This window comes from Humulus lupulus, chromosome 3 (genome assembly GCF_963169125.1).
Source record: "Humulus lupulus chromosome 3, drHumLupu1.1, whole genome shotgun sequence".
Taxonomy (NCBI): domain Eukaryota; kingdom Viridiplantae; phylum Streptophyta; class Magnoliopsida; order Rosales; family Cannabaceae; genus Humulus; species Humulus lupulus.
Window position 1 is genome coordinate 146,091,502 of NC_084795.1, and position 15,823 is coordinate 146,107,324.

The following is a 15,823-nucleotide window of genomic DNA, read 5'->3' on the forward strand; positions in this document are numbered from 1 at the left end:
AAACCACTAAGAACTTGCTAGACTCAAGTTCTTCACACAATAAAAAAGTCTCTCTAAAACTTGAAAATATTTGGAAAATAATACACCAAGAGAGATGATTAAAAACCAACGACCTAAGGATGATTATATACCCTTTAGAATCACTTTAGGTCGTGGAAAATAAATCAGAAACCAATAAGCCAATAAATGGAAAATCTTCCCAAAAAGGAAAGTCAGAATCTGTTCAAAGAGTCTGGCAATCCGTTCAAACAGATTCATTGAACCATGACATTTTTTAAACCCAGTTTCCTTAAATAAATAAGAAAATAATATATACATTATCTCTGCAAGTTGTACACGGTTTCTGGACAACCAAATAAGATCAAGAAATAAATACCAATAATTTCCATATATACAAAAGTTAAGACAAGATAATCTTTTATAGGAAATTATATATTTATTCTATTAACATATATAGAATAATCTGATTTTAGAAAACATTTCACACCAAACCATTTTGAAAATAACCCACAATATATTGTCTCTGCCACATAAAGCTCTGCATACTGCTCAGCGTTATAAACTGTTCTTACTGGAAAGAAGTGAGCAGATTTTGCAAGTCTATCTACTATCACCCAAACATAGTCATGCTGCTTGGTGGTCCTTGGTAATCTCATCACGAAGTCCATCGCTATATCTTGCCATTTCTATTCGAGAATATCTAAAGGTTGTAATGTTCTAGCGGGTCTCTGATGTTCGACCTTAACTTGTTGGCATGTAAGACATTTTGCTACAAACTATGCTATGTCTTTCTTCATTCCTGGCCACCAGTACATTGCATTGAATCATTGTACATCTTGGTCGATCCCGGATGAAGTGAATATGGAGTGGTGTGCGCTTCTCACATGATACTAGCTCTTAATTCCTCCTGATTCGGCACACACACTCAGTTTCTATATCGTAGCATACCTTCCTTTGTTATTGAAAAATCAACATTTTCCAAGCTTTATAATGATGCCTTTTTCTTAAGAAGAAACCCATCCTCTTGTTGTTTGTCCTTAATTTCCTCCGTAAGTGTTGACTTGATTGTGAGATCAGCTAATTGTCTCGTTATCAGCTCAATTTCAGATGTCTTAATATCATCTTGTAAGTGTTGTGCAATCCCCTTAAGCGTCGATATGCTACCATAACTCCGTCTAATAAGCGCGTCTACCACGACATTAGCCTTTCCTGGATGATACAAAATCTCACAATCATAGTCCTTAACTAGTTCCAGCCACCTTCGTTGCCTCATATTGAGCTCCTTTTACGTAAAGAAGTACTTTAAACTCTTGTGGTCCGTATAGATCTCGCACTTCTCTCCGTACAGATAATGCCTCCAAAGATTTCAAGCGAAGACCACTCCGGCCAACTCCAAGTCATGGGTCGGGTACCTTTGTTCGTACTCCTTTAGCTGTCTCGAGGCGTAAGCGACCTCCTTTCCATCTTGCATCAAAACTCATTCAAGTCCTTGTTTTGACGCGTCGCAATATACTACATACTTGTCCTTGTCATTTGGAATGCATAGAACTGAGGCTGTTATGAGCTTGTCCTTTAGCCTTTGGAAGTGTTCTTCGTACTTCTCTGTCCATAAATTTTTTTTTTGCTTCCTTACCAAATTTGTTAAGGGCGTAGCTATTTTGAAGAAACCTTCAACAAATCGTCTGTAGTATCCCGCTATGCCCAAAAATCTTCTTACTTTGGTGGCGCTCGCGGGCTTGGGCCAGTCTTTCACAAATTCTATCTTGGTTGGGTCTACTTCTACACCATTTTAGGATACGATGTGTCCTAAAAATGCCACCTTCTCTAACCATAATTTTCATTTCTTAAACTTGGCGTATAATTGGTGTTTCTTGAGCCTTTGTAGTGTCAGTCGCAGGTGACCTTCATGTTCGGCTTCTGTCTTTGAGCAGATTAGTATGTCCTCAATGAATACCACCACAAACTTATCCAAGTAATCCTTAAATACTTGATTCATAAGGTCCATGAACGTGGTTGGTGCATTTGTCAATCCAAATGACATTACTAAGAACTCATAATGTCCATATCGAGTCTTGAAAGCCATCTTTGGGATATCCTCCTCTCGTACTCTTAGTTGGTGATATTCTGTTCGTAGATCTATCTTTGAGAACACCGTGGATCCTTGCAATTGATCAAAAAGATTGTCTATTCGAGGCAAATGATACTTGTTCTTGATCGTCACTTTGTTTAGCTCTCGATAATCTATGCACATTCTCATGCTCCCATCATTCTTCTTGACAAAAAGCACTGGTGTACCCCAAGGCGAAAAACTTGGTCTAATGAAACCCTTGTCTAAAAGATCTTGCAGTTGTATCTTTAATTCCTTAAGCTCCGTCGGCGCCATCCTATATGGAGTTTTTAATATTTGTGTCGTTTCCGGTGCCAACTATATTTCATACTCGATCTCCGTACTTGGAGGTAATCCCGGTAGATCTTCTGGAAGTACCTCGGGAAATTTTCATACTATGTGCACATTCTTTGGTTCGAGTTGTGTCTCTCGTGACTTGTCTACTATGCTGGCTAAAAATGCCTGGCAACCGCTACTGATTAAATGTTGAGCTTTGAGAGCTAAGACTATCGTATGCGAGTTCTAGAAATTACTCCTCTATAAGTGAACTTCTCGCTATCTTCTGTTTGAAAATTGGCCTTCTTACCCCTTACAATAAATTGTTGCCCCATATTTTGCTAACCAATCCATTCCTAATATCACATCATAGTCCTTAAGGTCTAACTCGATCAAATCTACTGGTAATTCTCTTCCTTCGATTCTAACTACAACGCTACACACCCCTCTACTAGATAACTTTTGATAACTTTATATTTTAGAGTTATTAATTGAGCTTTTGAACTTAAAAATTTAAGTGAAATAGAGTGTTTGAGTTGTTATTGTGTGGTTTTAGTCTTTTTATCTTTTATTTTTTTTGTGTATTTTGTTTTAATTAATGATAACTCTTGTGGAAAATAATGGGATTATGTTCTAAAAATGTGGTATCTATTTTGAAGGCAAAAAGAAATGGTTCTTGGAAAGCTTAGTGAAACATGTGCAAGAAAATCATCTTGGAGTTGAAATTCTGGCACTTTGCTGTAGCATCAGTCAACTTTGTTGCAGTAAAGTGTGTGTAGCCAACAACATAAAGTTTGTGCACTTGGCAAGTGATTAAATGAGGTAGAGAGACTTGAATAGTGGGAGGAAGAGGTGGAAAGGAGCTGAATTTTTTTGGAAAAAAGAGTGATCCCCATGTGTAGAGAAAGAAAAAAGAGGGTTTATACCCTTTTTGAGCAAAAAAAAAAAAAAAGACATCATCTTCTCTAAGAGAAAAACCCCAGCCACCTATCACCACTTAAGGAGAGTTTCTGCACTTTTTGAGCTGAAGCATCAAGAAAAGAAGAGAAAATGTCTAGGAGAAGGAAGCTAGAAGAAGAAGAAGAGTTAGAATACAAAGAATAAAAGATTTCTATCATTTTGGCTTGTCTTTCTAAACTCTCTTTTCCTATAATTTTATTTTTCTCATCTTGAACTCTTGAGATAATGTTGAATATATATTGTGGTGATTTGGGTATTTTGATTATGAGCTAATATTTTTGTGTTAGGGATATTGATGAACCCTAATTTGTAATCAACCCCAAAGTGTTTAATATTTTATGCAATTTTTCTCTTGTTCATTTGAGCTATATTTATTGTGCAAACTCTTGCTTGAGAATGATCAACTTAGGTGAGAAACAAGCTAGTTTTAAATCCGGAAAGGTTAGAATTAGTGGAAATGCTTGATTGATGCATGCTGATAATTTTGTTATTGATTAGTGGATAACTTAGGGATATTTTATTCACCTTGCAAACTTGAAGGATTGATGCTTGGAATTATGTTCTTGAAATTAAATTTAGCATAGGAGTATGTGAATTTAATTGATAGAACTTTAACATGAGCATTTGGAAAAATGACATGTGCATTAAATTGGAAATCCTAGTTACAAGAGAACTTTGCTATGAACTTTGTTGCAACATTAGGAGCAAAACTACAAATTACGGGGATTTGATATGCCTAACTTTTATCATAATATTAATCACAATTTGTCATTTCCTAGCTTTAGTGTTAAAGGCTTATTTTAATTCTCTTATTTAGTCTTTTAAGTTAAAATAATTAAATCATAAAAAATTATTTGTACCACAAATTGTTTGGTGTTGATTTTTTTACAATATTTGTTTGACAATCCTTGAGGAGACGATAAAAATTATTTTCATTATATTACTTGTTTGACGATTGTGTATACTTGCACACACTTAGGTAAATTCGCAACAAGTTTTTGGCGACGTTGCTGGGGATTACTTAAAGTCAATTATTGTAAAGTTAATTATCTTACAATTTGGTTTAAATTTTCTTTTGTGCTAACTTGGGTGATTCTCGTGAAAAATTAAGGTTTACATAGTGTATGAACGAGAATCAAGACCCTGAACTATTTCCCATTGATCCAGAAATTGAGCATACATTTAGAAGAAGGTGAAAGATACAAAAATCAAAAGGAAGTAGTAGTGATGGATGCTGAGCAACGGGCTCAACAGGGAGCCGCTCAAAGGGCGACAAATCTAGCAGGAGCCGCTCAAAGGGAGGAAAATCTAGCAGGAGCTGCTCAAGAATGAGAGCTCAAGGGGGAGTAGTTGCCCATAATGGGAAAAATGCAGTTATTGTGGCTGATGACAGAGATCGTGCTATCAGGCTATATGCTCTTCCTGTAACGACCCAAATTCGCTAAGAAGGCTTAAGGACCTTGATTAGTATGCCTGGAGGGCATAATGGGAATTATGTGCGACTTTAATGATTAAGATGCATGATTATGATTTAAAGCATGATATATGACTATTTGAATATTTGAGAAGCATGACTATGTGTATTAGTATGCATGTAGGCCCTGACTAGGTTAGAAGGGCATAATCGTAATTTTGGCCATTTTGGGCATAACTGCTTTGATATATGTGATAATTGTTGAGACCACATTATTATGTAGATATATTCATGATCTGTGACTCGAGACGATCCTAGTGAGCAAAGTAGCGAAAAAGTCATGGTGGGGATTTATACCTGGCTCGGGGTGAGCCTGGAAGTTTAAATGGGAATTTAGTGGGTATATTGGAGTCTATTTTGACATTGAGGAATATTATTGGTGATTAGTTAGGTATCGGGAGTTAAGTGGGAAATATTAGAGACACTCGAGGAATTAGCGGGAATTGGGTAAAATGACTAAAATGCCCTTAAGTGGACTAAAGGGTTAGAAATAAAGGGGAGGGCATTAAGGTCATTTGGCTTGCAAGGGATAGATATGCTAAGGATTTATGTTAGTGGAAGTGGTAGAATGTAATAGAAGTCTGAAAAGAAAAGAAGGAAAAGAAAGGAGAAAGAAAAGGAAGGAAAAACAAAGCTGCTTTCCTTGGAGTCGGTTGGTGATCTCTTCACCATTTCTGGGCGTTTTCTTGGAGTAACTTTCAGAGGGGAGTTAGGTCAACTAAGCCACAAGGTTTCTGCTCTAAGCTTGAAGAATTGGCAGAGGTTTAGCAAGAACACACTAACACTTGAGGGAATTCAGGCCAAAGGCTGAGGAAGAGCAAGCTAAGGAGGAGTAGAGGTTATCTTGAAATCGAATTCCATTAAAAGGTGAGCGCTAGGGATCGAGGGGGATCGTGCTCAAGGAGTCATGTGATCAAAGCTAGAAAATTGAAAGGTAAGAAAACTGCACCCAGTTATATGTTTCTGATGGGACTAAGTGCTCCCGATATTTGTATCGTGTCAATGATGGTATTATGCCATGGGACATGGGGAAGCGGCCTAAGAGTGCCGTACACAATATTTGCGCACAGGGCGCGGCTTGGCCACTGGTAGCCGAGGACAGCTTAATATTCACTGAGCTCGGTTTAAGCGGGCCAAAGTCAGTGGGATAAGAGAGGGAGCGGCCTGAGGACGCTAGCCCTAGTTATCATTTATGAACTGTATATGATATGAGTTGATACGTTTAGTATGTGGAATACTTGATTATACTGAATGATTATATGGTTGAGATTATGTGATACAATATGGGATATTGATTTGTCCGTTGATTGCTTATGCTCTGTTGTTGTGTTTTCTTGCTGGGCCTTGGCTCACGGGTGCTACGTGGTGCAGGTAAAGGCAAAGGCAAGCTGGACCAACCCTGAGATGGAGGGCCACCGGGTGGAATGTACATAGCCAGCTGTTCGATCACCATGGTCGAGGAGTGGACCAGGACAGGGATTGCCTATCTATCTGTTTTGCCTTAATATGGCTTGATAGTGTATCTAAACTTTATAACTTTTGTAAATGGTCTTTAATTTTAATATTTTTGGGATCCCGCGTAAACAGGTAACATCTCTTTATAAGAATGTGACTTTTGAGACCAAAACGTTTTAACCCTAGTTCCTTTATAGTTTCGATAACACGTTTTTAATTTTTAATTAAACGACTTGATTAGTAGGTCTAGCACTTTATAAACACACAGTGTAACAGTCTTGGCTATCCAGGGCGTTACACTTCCCCTCTTCAATAAGCTCAATCTGGGCATCGTTAGATTAGAAATTCAGGCCGCACAATTTGAATTGAAGCCAATCATGTTCCAATTGCTTCAAACTGTGGGCCAGTTTAGTGGAATGCCAACAGAGGATCCTCACCTTCATATTCACTTGTTCATTGAAGTGAGTGACTCTTTCAAGCTGCCCGGAGTGACAAAGGATGCCCTGAGACTAAAGTTGTTCCCATACTCCTTGAGAGACAGAGCTAGAGCTTGGTTGAACTCTTTTCCATCTGATTTTGTGACTACTTGGCAAGAGTTGGCTGAGCGATTTTTGATGAAGTATTTTCCTCCCACTAAAAAGGCCAAGCTCTGGATTGAGATTACCTCATTTCAAAAACTTAATGAAGAATCTTTATATGAGGCATGGGAGCGGTTTAAGGATTTGTTGCGCAAATGCCCTCACCATGGCATTCCACATTGCATCCAGATGAAGACCTTCTATAACGGTCTCAATGCTTATACTAGAATGGTGGTTGATGCTTCAGCGAATGAGGCTCTTCTTGCTATGTCCTATAATGAGGCATATGAAATCCTTGAGAGAATATCCAACAACAACTATCAGTGGCCCGCTTCTAGATCGTCTACAGGTAGAAAGGTGGCTGGTATTCATGATGTAGATGCCATCACTTCTTTGGCAGCCTATGGGGACACAAATGGGGCAAATGGAGAGCATTTCTTATGTGTATTGTGGTGAGGGTCATACTTTTGACAATTGTCCGTCCAATCCAGCAGCTGTGTGTTACATGTGGAACCAAAATAGGAATGGTCCTTATTCTAATTTTTCAACATCCCAATTTTTCATGGAATAGTCAAGGAGTTGGCCCTAGCAATTCTTTTATGCATCCAAGACCAAATTTTCCACCGGGTTACCCCCCACAAGCACCACAACAAAGGCCACAACAACAAGCAATGCAATCTAGCTCTCTTGAGAACATGTTGAAGGAATATATAGTGAAGAATGAAGCCATGTTTCAAAGCCAAGCGGCTTCATTGAGGAACTTAGAAAACCAAGTTGGGCAACTAGCTAATGAGCCTAGAAATAGACCCATGGTACACTGCCAAGTGGTACCGAGAATCCAAGGAATGTGGGCAAGGAACATTGTAAAGCCATCAATTTGAGGAGTGGGAAAGAGTTGGAGAAGGACAAGACAAATTCTGGGCATGAGGGTGGGCCCTCTTCAATCCAAATAAATGAGGAAATCCAAAAAGATACTGAACTTCCTAGTGCACAAAAATCTACCTCTGCCCAGAATGCTGTAGGGATGCCGCAGCATTGTCACCCAGAAAGTTCAATTTCAAAGCAACCACCTCCATTTCCTCAGCGTTTTCAGAAGAAAAAGTTGGATTCTCAATTTAAGAAGTTCCTAGACATATTGAAGCAGCTGGATATTAGCATACCACTTGTGGAGGCACTTGAGAAAATGCCTAATTATGTGAAGTTCATGAAAGATGTTCTTAAAAGGAAAAGAAGGTTGGGTGAGTTTGAAACTATGGCTCTAACCAAGGATTCTAGTGCCTTTTTGCAAGAAAAGTTGCCTCCAAAGTTGAAGGATCCTGGGAGTTTCACTATTCCATGTACCATTGGAAACATTGGGATGGCTTTATGTGATTTAGGCGCAAGCATTACTTTGATGCCAATGTCTGTTTTCAAGCAATTGGGGATTGGAGAAGTCAGGACTACTACAGTTACTCTTCAACTTGCAGATAGATCTCTTGCTCATCCAGATGGGAAGATTGAAGATGTGTTGGTGAGGGTAGACAAATTCATAGTCTCTGCTGATTTTATTATGCTAGATTATGAGGTGGATAGAGAGGTACCTATTATCATGGGGAGGCCATTTCTTGCAATAGGAAGAACTTTGATAGATGTGTAGAAGGGTGAGCTTCCTATGAGGGTCCAAGATGAAAAGGTAATTTTAAATGTCCTTAAAGCTATGAAGTTTCCTGATGAGGTTGAGGAGTGCTCTGTTGTTTCAGTGGTAGATACTTTGGCATCAAAGAAGTTTGAGACAGGGAGGGTTGGTGATCCATTAGAAAGGTTATTGTTGTTTGATTCTCAAAATGACGAAGATGAGGAGGAGTATCTAGCTTTGTTGGAGGAAAATTCTCAAGGGATAAGAACTTGAGCCTGATTTGATTCATTGGAGTTGTCATCTAGGGAGTTTAAGGCTCCCAAGCCATCAATTGAAGAGCTACCTGAGTTGGAGTTGAAAGTCTTGCCATCACATTTGTGATATGCCTACTTGGGTCCATCACCCACTTTACTTGTCATTATTTCAGCGGAGTTAACTCATGAACAAGAAGAAATGTTGCTTGAGGTGTTGAGGAAATTCAAGAAGGCCATTGGGTGGACTATTGCAGATATTAGAGGTATTAGTCCTTCTTTGTGTATGCATAAGATCTTGATTGAAGATGGTGAAAAAGATTCTATTGATGGGCAAAGAAGACTAAATCCTATTATGAAGGAAGTATTAAAGAAAGAAATCATCAAGTGGTTAGATGTTGACATTGTTTATCCCATCTCTGATAACTCATGGGTTAGTCCTATTTAGTGTGTACCCAAGAAAGGAGGAATCACGGTGGTGAAGAATGAAGACAATGAATTGATTCTTACTAGAATTGTGACAGGGTGGAGAATATGCATGGATTACAAGAAATTGAACAAAGCTACTAGAAAGGATCATTTTCCTCTTCCCTTCCGTGATAAGATGTTAGATAGACTTGCAAGGAGAGATTATTATTGCTTTCTAGATGGCTACTATGGGTATAATCAGATTGTAGTAGCTTCAAAAGATCAGCACAAGACCATTTTTTCTTCCCTGTAAGGTACCTTTGCATTCCAGAGGATGTTGTTTGGTTTATGCAATGCTCCCGCCACATTTCAAAGATGCATGATGACTATTTTCACTGACATGGTGGAGGAATTCTTAGAGGTATTCATGGATGATTTCTCTGTTTTTGGTGATTCTTACGATGACTGTTTGAGTAATTTGGCTCAGGTGTTGAAAAGATGTGAAGAAACAAATCTTGTCCTTAACTGGGAAAAGTGTCACTTTATGGTTAAGGAAGGTATTGTGCTTGGTCACAAAGTATCAAAGCATGGAATTGAAGTTGATAAGGCCAAGATTGAGGTTATTGAAAAGCTCCCACCTCCCACCTTAGTGAAGAATATCAGAAGCTTTCTTGCCCATGCAGGGTTCTATAGATGGTTCATAAAGGATTTCTCCAAGATCTCTAAGCCTCTATGCAACTTATTGGAGAAGGATACACCTTTCCGATTTGATGAAGCATGTTTGAGAGCCTTTGAAGATTTGAAAAGTAGGTTGGTTTCAGTACCAATTATTGTGGTTCCAGATTGTGACTTACCACCTTTTGAATTGATGTGTGATGCAAGTGACGTTGCTATTGGAGCAGTGATGGGGCAGCAAAGAAACAAGGTTTTTCACTCCATTTACTATGCTAGTTGTACTCTGACAAGTGCTCAGCTCAATTACACAGTGACAGAGAAAGAACTTTTGGCCATTGTCTTTGCTTTTGACAAGATTCGATCTTATTTGGTGGGCACCAAGGTGATAGTCTATACGGATCATTCCACAATCATGTACTTGATTGAAAAGAAGGATGCTAAGCCTCAATTGATTAGATGGGTACTGTTGCTTCAAGAGTTTGAATTGGAAATCCAAGATAGAAAAGGAGTGGAGAACTAAGTAGTGAATTATTTATCAAGAATGGAAGGTGATAAAGAATCAAGTTCTTTAGTTCCCATCAAGGACACATTCCCAGATGAGCAATTATTTGAAGTAAATCACTCTCAAGTTGTTCCTTGGTTTGCAGATTTTGCTAATTACTTGGTTAGTGGATTGTTGCCTCCAGATCTGACAAGCCAACAAAAGAAGAAGTTCTTGCATGATGTGAAGCACTACTTTTGGGAGGAGCCATTCTTGTTCAAACAATGTGCTGACCAAATGATTAGGAGATGTGTTCCCGAGAAAGAGATGGAGGATATCGTACATCATTAACACTCTTCATCTTGTGGAGGTCATTTTGGGGGAACACGCACCGCATCTAAGGTACTTCAATGTGGTTTCTTTTGGCCTTCCTTATTATAAGATGCTCATGCTTTTGTGTTGAGATGTGAACGATGCCAAAGGGTTGGTAATATTTCTAGAAGGAATGAGATGCCCTTAACTAATGTTCTTGAAGTGGAATTTTTTGATGTGTGGGGTTTAGATTTTATGGGCCCTTTCCCTCCATCTTATGACAACTTGTACATCTTAGTAGCTGTGGATTACATTTCAAAATGGGTGGAAGCAATTGCCTCTCCCACTAATGATGCTAAATTTGTCATGAGGTTCTTACAGAAGAATGTTTTCACTCGTTTGGGCACTCTAAGGGCGATCATTAGCGATGAAGGCACTCATTTTGTGAATAAGTTACTAGCAAGTTTATTGGCTAAGTATGATGTGAGGCATAAAGTAGCTACGACATACCATCCCCAAACTAATGGGCAAGCTGAATTGTCCAACAGAGAGATAAAAGGTGTCCTTGAGAAAGTCGTAAATCCCACCCGCAAGGATTGGTCCAAGAGGTTAGATGATGCATTGTGGGCCTATAGAACAACTTTCAAGACACCATTGGGGATGTCACCATATCGTTTGGAGTTTGGTAATGCTTGTAATGACCTGAATTTGCTAATCGGGCTTAGGGCCTTGATTAGTGTGCTGGAGGGCAATAAATGATTTAATATGCTTATATGTGGATTTATGTGAATATCTATGATAATGATGCATGTTTAGTTGAGTTAAATGTGCATGTGGGCCCCGTCTGGATATTAGGGGTATAAATGTGATAAATGCGATATATATGTGTTATGTCTGTGCAGCACGATCCGAGACAGTCCTTGGGAGCGGATAGCCAGAAAGTCACAACAGGGTTGAGATTTGAACTCGGAGCGAGTCGAGGGGTGATTTGGGTACTAGGTGTGTTATGGGGTTATCGAGACATGAAAATAAATATTTGGAGATATATTTGAGGATAGAATGTCTAGGAGGGAATATTGGGGAAATTTACCATTTTTCCCTCGGGGACGTTGTAACACCCCAAGTTTCTAAGAAGATTTAAGACCTTGTTTAAGCATGCTTGGAGGGCGAGAAGTAAATTGACATGATATTTTATGAATTTGATTGAATATGTGATTAGAATGAATCATTAGGTTGTATGCAGATGCATGTGAGCCCCGTTTGTATGTTAGGAGGTAAACTGGTAATTTTAGCCCGTTGAGGGCATAAATGTGATAATTGTATTATGTGATTTGTGCCATGTGAGTGTGGTGTTTTTTTTTATCATGATGCACGCGTCGAGACGGTCCTAGTGAGCTAATTAGTCTAAATGTCACAATGGGATTTTGTACCCGGCTCGGGAGGGGCCTAGGGGTACTTTAGGAATTTTGTAAGTTGAATTGAAAGCTAATGGTTATAGTTTTGGCGATTGAGTAACCTGTGTAACCGTTTGTAACTGCTTTGAGTAACAAGTTTTAGATAGAAAGTGATAGAATTGAAATAGAAGTGTAAGGACAAGAGTGCCCTTGAAGGTTTAGTTAGGAAGGATTATTAGGAAGGGGTAAAATGGTCTTTTGGCAAGGGATTTAGACAATTTTCAGCTGGGTTTTGGGGTACACGGTTTGGGCATTGGGTCATTTGATGTTTTGATAAAAATTAGAAGAAAGAAAAGCTAGGGCAAGTAGAAGAAAAAGAAGAAGAAGTGTAGAAGGGGCTGAAGTGGGAGCTTAGGAGGAGATCAAGGAAACTTATAGGGTGGATTCTCCACTTGAGGTAAGGATTTTATGCAAATTTAAGGTTTGTTTCTGTTTTGGTTTAAGAAATTGAATCATGGTTTAAGTTTTGAGCTATGGGTTTAAATTTTCTGAAGTTGAAATCAAAGGTGGGGATTTTTGGGTGTGATTGTATTTTTGATCTTGATACTAGTGTCTATAGGTTGTTAGATGGTTCATTTGAGGTTTCAATTTGGTTTTGGGGTTGAGATGTGTGTTTGGGCTGGTTTAGAGGTGTTTTGGATGAGGGAATTGAAGGAGAAAAACCCAGAAAATCTGGGTTCGCGATGGAGCGCCGCGGCCCTGTTCTTGGGCGCCGCGGCGCGAGGATGTTTCCAGTCAGGGGAGGCTCTCTGACTTGCTGGGCGCCGCGGCCCTCTTGGGTAGCGCCGCGGCGCTAGGCCATTTTCAGGACTTGAAATTTTGCAATTTTGAGCTTGCGCTCCAGGGGTTCGGGGAATGTCTCCAATGATTTGTTTTAGGAATTTGAGAGTCCCGAGAGTGTGGAATTGGTCCCGGGAAGTGGTTTTGGGTTTGGTTAGTATTAAAAGTGTTTTATGTGTGTTGTGACTAGGATTTCGGAAAGGCTCGTGCTAGAGGACCGTGCTTGTGACCTTGGTGCATCAGGAAAGCCCGGGATACAGGTAAGAAAACCGTAACACCCGAGGACAGGGCATGGGCCCACAGAGTTATTTCAGGGCATGGCCCTAGATTTTATTATGTGCAAATGTTTAACCTTAAATGAATTATTATATGTTTGAATGAATATTTTGAAATGTACCATATGTGTGATTATAATGAAATGAACGGCTAAGGCCGAGAGCGGTGAAGGCCGAGAACGGCCTTGGGGCCGGAAGTAACACCTAGCACATGGGATGCTTGTAGCCAGGGTCGGACCCAGTGGATACATGAGTTATCCTTACGGTAAGGACCGAGACCCCATGCTTTGGTAAGGCCTCTGGGGCTGCATGGCCGTGGTTGTTCAGTCTGAGGGTTTCCCTATTTACCATTGGATTATGTGTCAGCTATATTCTATGCATATGTTATATACTATTTGGGTTTTCTTGCTGGGCTTCGGCTCATGGGTGCTCTGTGTGGCAGGTAAAAGCAAGGAGTCAGTCAACCGGCCATGAGTATGGAGAGCGTGGGGGCGGCGCGTACATGTTCGGCCTGCCCGACTGCTTTGGTTGGGGGCATTTTGTATATGGCTGTATTAACTTATTCTTTTGATAGTTAACCTGGTGTAAATCTATTTTTGAGTTGTAAATATTTTGTAAACCTTATTTTTGGGATCCCAGATGTTTGATACTTATGTTTTCAATGAAACTAAACATTTTCAAGGAGTACAGCCTTAAACTCTGGTTTAGTCACACTTTTGGTTTTAGAAACCACGTAGAGTCAGTCAAAAGCACGATTTCTGTTTTAAACTCACTTGGTAACGGCTCTAAGGTAGTAGGGCGTTACAGACGTTTTGGTACCCCGAGCCTTGAGGTAACCACATAAACATAAGTTGAATAAGACAAACCTTAGAACTATACAGAACACTTGAGGAACCGACTCATTCTTTCTCTCTAAGCAAGTGGATATCTTCTCTTTGGAAGCCTAGGGAGAACTTGGAGGAATTAGCTAGAAGCTAGAAGGATTTCAGCTGAGAAATCTTGGGAGCTAGGTGCTTGGGGATTAAGGATCAACTTCAGAGATTGAATTCAGCAAGGTAAGCTCTAATTATGGGGATTATGTTGAGAATTGTTGCTGGTTTGCTTGAGTATGCATGTTAGTTAAGCTTGATCTGTGTTTGGGTATTTTAGTTGGGTTTTGGAGCAGATTTTGATGGGTTTTGATGTTGATATTGAGCTGGAATATATGTGTTGATTATCTGGGTTTGATAGATGAGCTTTGGGTGAGTTAGCTTGAGGAAAATGCAGGGAAGAAGATGAAAATTCTGGGTTTGGAGGTGAGGGCCGCGGCCCTAGGATGGGCGCGCCGCGGCCCGTGTGCGTGCGTGGCCGAGTGTGGCCGAGGAGTTCATGCGCGCTGCGGTGCTTGGTGTGCGCGCCGCGGCCCGTGTGTGTTGCAGGGGTGTGCTAGCCTCTGTTTTGAGGCTAGCCGCGTCTCTTGAGGGAGGGGCCACAACTCTTAGTGCTAGTTTGTCTTTTTAAGGGTGTTTAGGCTTGGGAACTCAATGGCTAAGGCTCGGGAAGGATTTTATCACCCGGATTGATGGAATTTAAGGCCCCAGAGGTCAGGGTTATGGATCGAAGTTATTTATTGGATTATAACTTGATGGATGGATATTGTTAATGTGTTGTGACTAGGGTTTCGGCGAGGCTCAAGTTAGAGGACTGTGCTCGGGGCATCGGTGCTCGGAAATCTCGGGACTCAGGTAAGAAAACCCTTGTTCCCATAGAGCTTGTATGCAGGGCTGAGCCCAATGTGTCTGAATAGAACTGGTATGCAGGGCTAAGCCCAATGTGTTTAAACTGCAGGGAGTAGCCCTTTGATTGAATTAGCTAGAATTTTGTATTTGCTTGCTATGCTATGAATGCTATTATGTGAATGATCGGCAAGAGCCGGGTACGGTGTAGGCCAAGGACGGCAGAGGCCGGGAACGGCGAAGGGCACGCTGAGTGCAAGGCCGAGAAGGGCAAGGGGCCAGGAGTAGCGTTGAGCACGTGGTGTGCGAGTTGCTAGGGAGAGTCCCTAAAATGATACCTGGGATATCCTCACGGCATGGTCCGCGAACCCAGGGCTTGGTAAACGCCTGGGACGACTAGGCCGTATGTGTTTAGCCCATTGGTGGCCTGTTTATATGTTTGATATATGTGTTGCATTTGTTATCTGTTTGTGGGTTTTCTTGCTGGGCTTCGGCTCATAGATGGTCTGTGGTGCAGGTAAGGGTAAAGAGAAGGTCAACCAACCATGAGTATAGCAGACGTGAGGCGGCGTGTACATGTTTGGCCAGCCTGGCTGCCACAGCCAGAGGATTTTTGGGAGATGCTTGTAAATAAACCTAGATTTTGTTGTTAGTCGACTTGGTTCAATTTATATGTTGTAAATGTTTCTAAATTGTATTTTGGGATCCCAAGTGTAAAAATTTCATGGTTTTTCTATGGAAATTGTTATTTCCAAAGTTTCTCCTTTGTTTATGGCTTAATTACACTATTAACTCTAAAACCTCGATTAGTGAGTTGGAAGCACGTTTTTAAACTCACTAGTAACGGCTCTAAGTAAGTAGGGTGATACAATGGTTGTCATTTACCAGTGGAACTTGAGCACCGTGCTTATTGGGCTATTCAAACACTCAACATGGATTTGCAACTTGCAGGAGAAAAGAGCATGTTGTAGTTCAAACACCGCGCTGTGGCATGACAAGCATATTCA

The 15,823-nt window shown here is 40.3% G+C and overlaps 2 protein-coding genes and 1 non-coding gene across 3 annotated transcripts; 2 read left to right on the forward strand and 1 right to left on the reverse strand.

Moving 5' to 3' along the window:
• Window positions 1-6,649: 6,649 nt before the first annotated feature.
• Window positions 6,650-7,731, forward strand: LOC133825122 (uncharacterized). Its single transcript, XM_062258110.1, has 3 exons — window positions 6,650-7,132; window positions 7,175-7,302; window positions 7,422-7,731. Exons 1-3 carry the CDS (start codon window positions 6,650-6,652, stop codon window positions 7,729-7,731), a joined length of 921 nt encoding a protein of 306 aa, XP_062114094.1.
• LOC133827671 (small nucleolar RNA R71) lies at window positions 6,917-7,023 on the reverse strand. Its single transcript, XR_009890322.1, has one exon. It is a non-coding gene; the product is annotated as a small nucleolar RNA R71 (small nucleolar RNA).
• A 143-nt stretch (window positions 7,732-7,874) lies between the features above and the next one.
• Window positions 7,875-8,486, forward strand: LOC133825123 (uncharacterized). The gene has a single exon (XM_062258111.1). It carries the CDS (start codon window positions 7,875-7,877, stop codon window positions 8,484-8,486), a length of 612 nt encoding a protein of 203 aa, XP_062114095.1.
• The last annotated feature ends 7,337 nt before the right edge of the window (window positions 8,487-15,823 follow it).

What these genes read in the sequence shown, in the direction of transcription:
- LOC133825122 (XM_062258110.1), top strand. Translation starts at nt 6,650, where the DNA reads ATGTTCCAATTGCTTCAAACTGTGGGCCAGTTTAGTGGAATGCCAACA. An exon ending in TTGCTATGTCCTATAATGAG is followed by an intron (nt 7,133 to 7,174) that starts GCATATGAAATC and finishes AACAACTATCAG; the next exon opens with TGGCCCGCTTCTAGATCGTC. An exon ending in CATTTCTTATGTGTATTGTG is followed by an intron (nt 7,303 to 7,421) that starts GTGAGGGTCATA and finishes TTCATGGAATAG; the next exon opens with TCAAGGAGTTGGCCCTAGCA.
- LOC133825123 (XM_062258111.1), top strand. Translation starts at nt 7,875, where the DNA reads ATGCCGCAGCATTGTCACCCAGAAAGTTCAATTTCAAAGCAACCACCT.